This window comes from Salvia miltiorrhiza, chromosome 7, assembly GCF_028751815.1.
Source record: "Salvia miltiorrhiza cultivar Shanhuang (shh) chromosome 7, IMPLAD_Smil_shh, whole genome shotgun sequence".
Classification (NCBI taxonomy): domain Eukaryota; kingdom Viridiplantae; phylum Streptophyta; class Magnoliopsida; order Lamiales; family Lamiaceae; genus Salvia; species Salvia miltiorrhiza.
The window spans coordinates 1,603,126-1,609,838 of NC_080393.1; the positions used below are offsets into that span (position 1 = coordinate 1,603,126).

The window sequence follows — 6,713 nt, forward strand, 5'->3', positions numbered from 1 at the left end:
ATGGATCTATATTTGTTTAATTGATAATCAATAAATATTAAAAAACTATAAGTTAATAAGTCAACAAAATTAATTACTAGAAATTAAATTTTAAAAACAAAGGGTAGTGATCAATTATTTAGTGGTTAATTTGTCAAAATAAGTTGAAAATGAGTTAAGTTGAAAAAAATATAACATTATAAAAATATTTATCAGACATTATTATTTTCTTTATTTTAATTTAATTGTCAATATTTATTTCATGAGTAATATTAGATAAATAAAACATTCTAAAAAACTAATTTCCACCTTAATTGTCAATATTAATTTAATTGTCAAAATCAATAAACATTCTAAGAAACATTATAGTTTCTCTGAATTCGCATTTTTCCCTTGACCTTTAAAATTCTTGATAAAATCCTTGAACTTAATTTCGTTTCTCGTTTTTCCCATAAAATTGATTGGCAATTTAACTAATGCTGACATGGCTGTCGGAAAGCCACGTAGGATTAAGTTTCCGGCGAAGCAAAAGACATAGTTTAAGTTATAACGTGAAACGACATAGTTCAAAATTATTGTTTTTTTCACGAAAACTTGTAATTTTTGTTATTTCGGAGCCAAGAGACCACCATATATACTATTGCAGCGAACCCATTGCGCATACAACAAATCAGAAGAATGAAGTCGGACGATCGATCCATCAACACAAGCTAATTTGTTCTTCGCAGTAAGAGCCGTAATCATCGATCGGTTCCAACTTGTGTAGTTGGATCCATTCAGCTGCTGAGTTACTAATTGAACTTCCGTATTATCACTACTAGGTACCATATTGAAAAACAAAGAATTTGAGGGAAGAGAGAATTTTATTATGCGTAATGCATATCAAACAAAATACAAGAGGTACATGCACCTTATATATAGCACACGAAACAAGCGTGTGAACTAGCGTAACTGAAAGTGAGAGCATGCACGCATGCATGCTGCATGCGTGCGTCTTATTTAAAATTTAATAGAAACAACTACACCAACATAGGTTCACTTCTTGATACCAATTTGATCATTTCTCAAGAAACTATAGATAAACATATCTCTAATATCACCTTTATTAAAACCATACTTCCTCCCCTCACAAAACCATGAAATACTACTGGATACTGCAGTAGCCCCCTGGTGGATCCGCGCTCTTCCTCATAAACCAGCCCTTCTCCATCACCTGCTGCGACGCCACGTTCTCCACGTCCACCACCGCCTCACGGTGGCCCCAGTCCATGAACACCGCGTTCGCCGCCAGCCTCACCTTCTCGTCCATGTACCTGAAATGGCATCTTATCTAACTCAATTGCATTCGACGTAGGCTTTCTATTAAAAAAATTAATTAATTAATTTACCATTTCACGGAGACGACGCTGTCGGAGATTTTCAGTGGCCGGAAAGTAATATCGGAATCGGAGTATTTTTCCATGAGTTTTAGTTTGTTGTGAATTTGGTGGGAATAAGGGAGGTTTTATAGGGATTTGTAAATGAAGTTTGCAGCCAGTAAATAATGGTGGAAATAATGGAGGTTTCAATTAAGTTTTCAAAGAAAGTAGTGGCGGCGATCGAGTGAAGAAGAAAAAACGAGGAAATTAGTGTTTGCAGCCACCAAAGAGCTAGGACTATCTGAGAATACTTTCACATACATTATTAGTTTTTTTTTTCGTTTTTTTTTTCTAGAGTTATATTATTACATGTGTTAATAGACAAAAAAAATTCATTTTTGTTAAATGTGTATGAAAAATATTCATGGTTATAAATAAAAATATTTTATACTACTTTAATTAAGTGGACGGAATTAAATACCTTAAATGTTGATGATTTTCTTGTGAAGAATCTTACATATTTTTTACGATTGTATCAGAAATGTGTATTTATTTTTGAAAAAATAGAACGATTTGACAGTTATCGATCAATAGTCTATCTAGCCGGTGGTAGATCATTTGATTAGATGATCTAGTCGGCCACCAAAAAATATCATATTTTTGGTGGACAGAAAGAGTATCATTTAATACAAGAAGGAAAGTATAATGTTGTCTATGATGTTGTCACATTATAAAAGAATGTTTACGAATATTTTTAACATAAATACATGGATCCAGGGGCGGAGCCAGGGGGGCAGTGGGGTCACTGGACCCCCCCTGGAATTTCCAAAAATCCCAGGGGTATTTTAGTAATTTTACAAATATATTTAAAAAAATAAAAAATATTAATTTTATCTAATTTTTCTAATTGAAATTCCAATCCCTAACTTCTGCGAATTTCAATCCTTAACTTCGTTGCACATCATCTATTTCTTCGCTGCTCTCCGTTCGTTCTCACTCGCAATCGCCATATCCCAGTTTGACTCTACCGTTCGTCTACCGCTGAGCTGCCTCCGTTCGTCTCCCTCAGTTCATTTGCCTTTCGTGGCTCCGCAAGTAAATGTTGTGTTTCCTTTTCTTGGGGGAAGTTCATGTTCCTTAGTCTTTGCTCCTTACCCACTGTTACTCTAGTTTTATTTAAGGGGTGTGGGGGAAGTTCATGTTCACATAAATTTATTCCAGTGTCATTCCAAAAAATAAAACAATAAATTATCGTACTAGTTTAGTGATGCTAGACGACTAATGTGGTGGTTATCTCATCTGCTATAATAATAATTCAAATGCATTTACACACAATATTTCTGGTATGATGTATTATGTATATTGTGACAGAACAAAGGTAATGTTGCTAAATGGTAAGGTAAGTCTTTTCTAAAGAAAACATATGCTATAATTTGAGACTTTTCTAGTTTTCTGCCCCGCTTCTGTAGAGCTTGCAAATGATGATTTTGGGTGCTTGGTTATTAATATGCTTGTTAATTGTTATATTGGACTTTTTTTAAAAAAATAATTATGTTTGTTTTTTTTAACTTGTCATATAATTTAAATAACATTATAATTATATTAATTATTATTATTTATTTTTAATTTTTTTTTATTTAATTACTATTATTTTTTTGAAGAAAAAAAAAATTGGACCCCCCTGAGTCCAAAGTCTGGCTCCGCCCCTGCATGGATCTATTTTTTTTATTGATTAATTATTTGTTTAAATCAATAAACAAATCGGCGGCAGTGGTGATGGTGGAGGAAATTTTGGTAGAGATACGTTTGAGAAGAAGAGACAACTGCTTCTATTGATGTAGTTTTCTACAGTTTTGCTCGTTGTTTTATTTATTTCTACATTACAAAAAAGTCGTTAACTTTGTGATCTAACACAGCCAGGTTGACTGCAGTTGGAAATTTGCGATGAAAATGGAATAGAAGATTGCAGTTTGCAAAAAGTGGGCATACTTTTTGGTATTCAACCTTAGCTAAGAACTGCATTAAATCTTCCTATACCCAATTGAGTTGAAAAAAAGAAGAAGCACAAGTATGATAAATATCTAGATGTGTTATATTTGTCACTATAATTGTCATTTTTATTTATGAGAATTTGTACTTTTAATTATTTGGTCAATTAATTATGGAAATAGGGAAATTGATTTGGGGAGTTGCTTTGAGGAAAAATAAATTGTGGGAGCTTTTTTTAATGCCCTACTTGCCTTTAAAAATCTGTCCACAATTTAATGCTCTATTCTGCTTTTTGTACCCTTTTACTCTTCTTCTTTTTCTATATTTACTACTCTTTGCCACTAATGGACCCACCTTAAAACACCTTTATCATTTTTATACTCTATATTTACTACATTTTATCACTAGTGGACCCACTCACAAAACTTTTATCACTTTAGTCAACTACCCTTATATTTCATCCACATCACCTTTTTCAGCTTTCTTAGTCTCCCTTGCCAGGACCCAAGTAGGGCATTAATTTGTGGACGGAGGGAGTAATTATTGTTACAATGAAATGTAATGTTTTCAAATTGTTAAGTTTGTTCACGATAATTGTTATATACTTTTAATAATTAGAATTTGTACTTTTAATTATTTGATCAAATAATTATTGTTGTAAGAAATGGTAATTAATTATTGATAGGTATAATATTTTATATTGAATGGAGTTATATTTATATTAAGAGTTAATATATCAAACTAGCCTATTTCTTATAGTAATAAATTTAAAATTTATCCATTCAAATAAAAAATTTAAATAATAGCCAGTTTTTGTGCTAAATGACTAAATTACCCCTAAGATTAAAAATTAGTCACACCAAATATCTCTTTCTCTAGTCTTCTTTCTTCATCCTTTGCCCACTGCGAACTATATTCCTACACTCTCCTTTTCCGCCGATTCATATGGTGTTGGAGAATGATCCCACATGCATCATTTGTTTCTCATGTTATCGCCGCGATTTCATCCACATAAATCTTAATCGCCATAAGTGTTTGATATCAAATTGAGATAAAGGGTGATAAATAAAACTTAGATGAATAATACCTAGATAAATAATATATACCAGGGGGAGGAGATATTAAATTTCTCAGTGAAACAGTGATATAAGAGCGGGCCTCTAACTTAATGCGGGCCTTCTTGTTAATCAATATTGCTATCAAACGCTTAGATAAAACATGATTATTTATCTATTTTGCTTTATCTAGGGCTATCAAACATGACAATATGTATATAATTTCTATCAAAAGCTCACCACGTAAATCCACTCTTATATTAACGTAAGTATATTCATGCGAATAAATGCATATATCTTATGCTTATTAATAGTAAGTATTTTTATTAGTGTTCAAAATTTAGTGTACTCAGGGTTTAGGGTTTAATTTTCAGGGTTAAGGGTTTAGTTTTCACGGTTTAGGGTTTAAAAAAGATAATACTTTATATAATGAAGGTAAATACTTATATTAATGTAACTATACGTTTGTATATCTTATGCTTATTAAAAGTAAATATTCCTATTAAGGTTTAGTATTTAGTATATATTCAAGGTTTAGGGTTTAGAAAATATAATACTTTATATTAAATGAAGGTAAATACTTACATTAATTAACATAAGTATACATTAATTTGTGCTAACAAATGTATATTTTATATTTATATTTATTAAAAGTAACTATTGTCTTAATAAAAAATAATTATTCATATGAAGAAATGTAATATTTCAAAATTATTAATTTATTTCACGATTTTTTTTTACTCACAAAAACATGTAATTTTAATTATTTGGTCAAGTAATTATAGTCATAAGAAAAAATAACTATTGATACGAATAAAGGTAATATTTAAAAAAAATAGAAATAAATGAAAAAAAATAGGGAAAAAAATATATTGTCTAAATAAATATGAAGAAATGTAATGTTTCAAGATTATTATTTTTTTCACAAAAACTTGTAATTTTTGTTATTTCGGAGCCAAGAGATCCCATCATATATACTATTGCAGCGAACCCATTGCGTATATAACAAATCAGAAGAATGAGGTCGGACGATCGATCCATCAACACAAGCTAATTTGTTCTTCGCCGTAAGAGCCGTAATCATCGATCGGTTCCAATTTGAGGGAAGAGAGAATTTTATTATGCGTAATGCATATCAAACAAAATACAAGAGGTACATGCACCTTATATATATATATATATATATATATATATATATATATATATATATATATATATTTTAATCTAGCACACGAAACAAGCGTGTGAACTAGCGTAACTGAAAGTGAGAGCATGCATGCATGCATGCTGCATGCGTGCGTCTTATTTAAAATTTAATAGAAACAACTACACCAACATAGGTTCACTTCTTGATACCAATTTGATCATTTCTCAAGAAACTATAGATAAACATATCTCTAATATCACCTTTATTAAAACCATACTTCCTCCCCTCACAAAACCATGAAATACTACTGGATACTGCAGTAGGAGCCGGGCCCCCCCCCCCTCCTGTATCCGAGCTCTTCCTCATAAACCCGCCCTTCTCCATCACCTGCTGCGACGCCACTTCCACCACCGCCTCACGGTGGCCCCAGTCCATGAACACCGCGTTCGCCGCCAGCCTCACCTTCTCGTCCATGTACCTGAAATGCCATTTTATCTAACTCAATTGCATTCGACGTAGGCTTTCTATTAAAAAATTACTTAATTAATTTACCATTTCACGGCGTAGTCGCCATCGGAGATTTCCAGTGGCCGGAGAGTAATATCGGAATCGGAGTATTTTTCCATGAGTTTTAGTTTGTTATGAATTTGGTGGAAATAAGGGAGGTTTTATAGGGATTTGTAAATGAAGTTTGCAGCCAGTAAATAATGGTGGAAATAATGGAGGTTTCAATTATGTTTTCAAAGAAAGTAGTGGCGGCGAGTGAAGAAGAAAAGTGAGAATACTTTCACATACATTATTAATTTCACATACATTATTAATTAGTTTTTTTTTCTTTTTTTTCCTAGAGTTATATTATTACATGTGTTAATAGACAAAAAAAAATTCATTTTCGTGAAATGTGTATGAAAAATACTCATTGTTATAAACAAAAATATTTTATATTTAAATTATTTTTCATTGTTATAAACAAAAATATTTTATATTTAAATTAAGTGGACGGAATTAAATACCTTAAATGTTGATGATTTTCTTGTGAAAAGTCTTACATATTTCTTACGATTGTATCAGAAATGTGTATTTTTTTCAGAAAAATGGAACGATTTGTCAGTTATTGGTCAATAGTCTATTTAGCCGGTGGATAGATCATTTGATTAGATGGTTAGATGATTTAGCTGGCCACCA

At 31.4% G+C, this 6,713-nt stretch overlaps 1 protein-coding gene across 3 annotated transcripts; it reads right to left on the minus strand.

Annotated features, from left to right (window-relative positions):
• Window positions 1-823: 823 nt before the first annotated feature.
• LOC130991449 (uncharacterized) lies at window positions 824-6,237 on the minus strand. Of its 3 annotated transcripts, none has more exons than XM_057915687.1 (2): window positions 6,081-6,171; window positions 824-1,292 (listed from the first exon to the last, which is right to left on the minus strand). In XM_057915687.1, the coding sequence occupies exons 1-2, from the start codon at window positions 6,152-6,154 to the stop codon at window positions 1,124-1,126; spliced, it is 243 nt and encodes an 80-aa protein (XP_057771670.1). In that variant the 5' UTR covers window positions 6,155-6,171; the 3' UTR covers window positions 824-1,123. The 3 variants fall into 3 exon arrangements, with proteins under 3 accessions (XP_057771670.1, XP_057771669.1, XP_057771668.1); XM_057915686.1 differs by lacking the exon at window positions 6,081-6,171 and adding an exon at window positions 1,368-1,591; XM_057915685.1 differs by lacking the exon at window positions 824-1,292 and adding an exon at window positions 5,479-6,006 and having other exon boundaries at window positions 6,081-6,237.
• Window positions 6,238-6,713: the final 476 nt, after the last annotated feature.

Bases quoted from the DNA above. Each gene is read 5' to 3' on its own strand.
- LOC130991449 (XM_057915685.1), bottom strand. From the start codon at position 6,154: ATGGAAAAATACTCCGATTCCGATATTACTCTCCGGCCACTGGAAATC. The intron at 6,007-6,080 runs GTAAATTAATTA...ATGGCATTTCAG, and splicing joins GGCGACTACGCCGTGAAATG to GTACATGGACGAGAAGGTGA.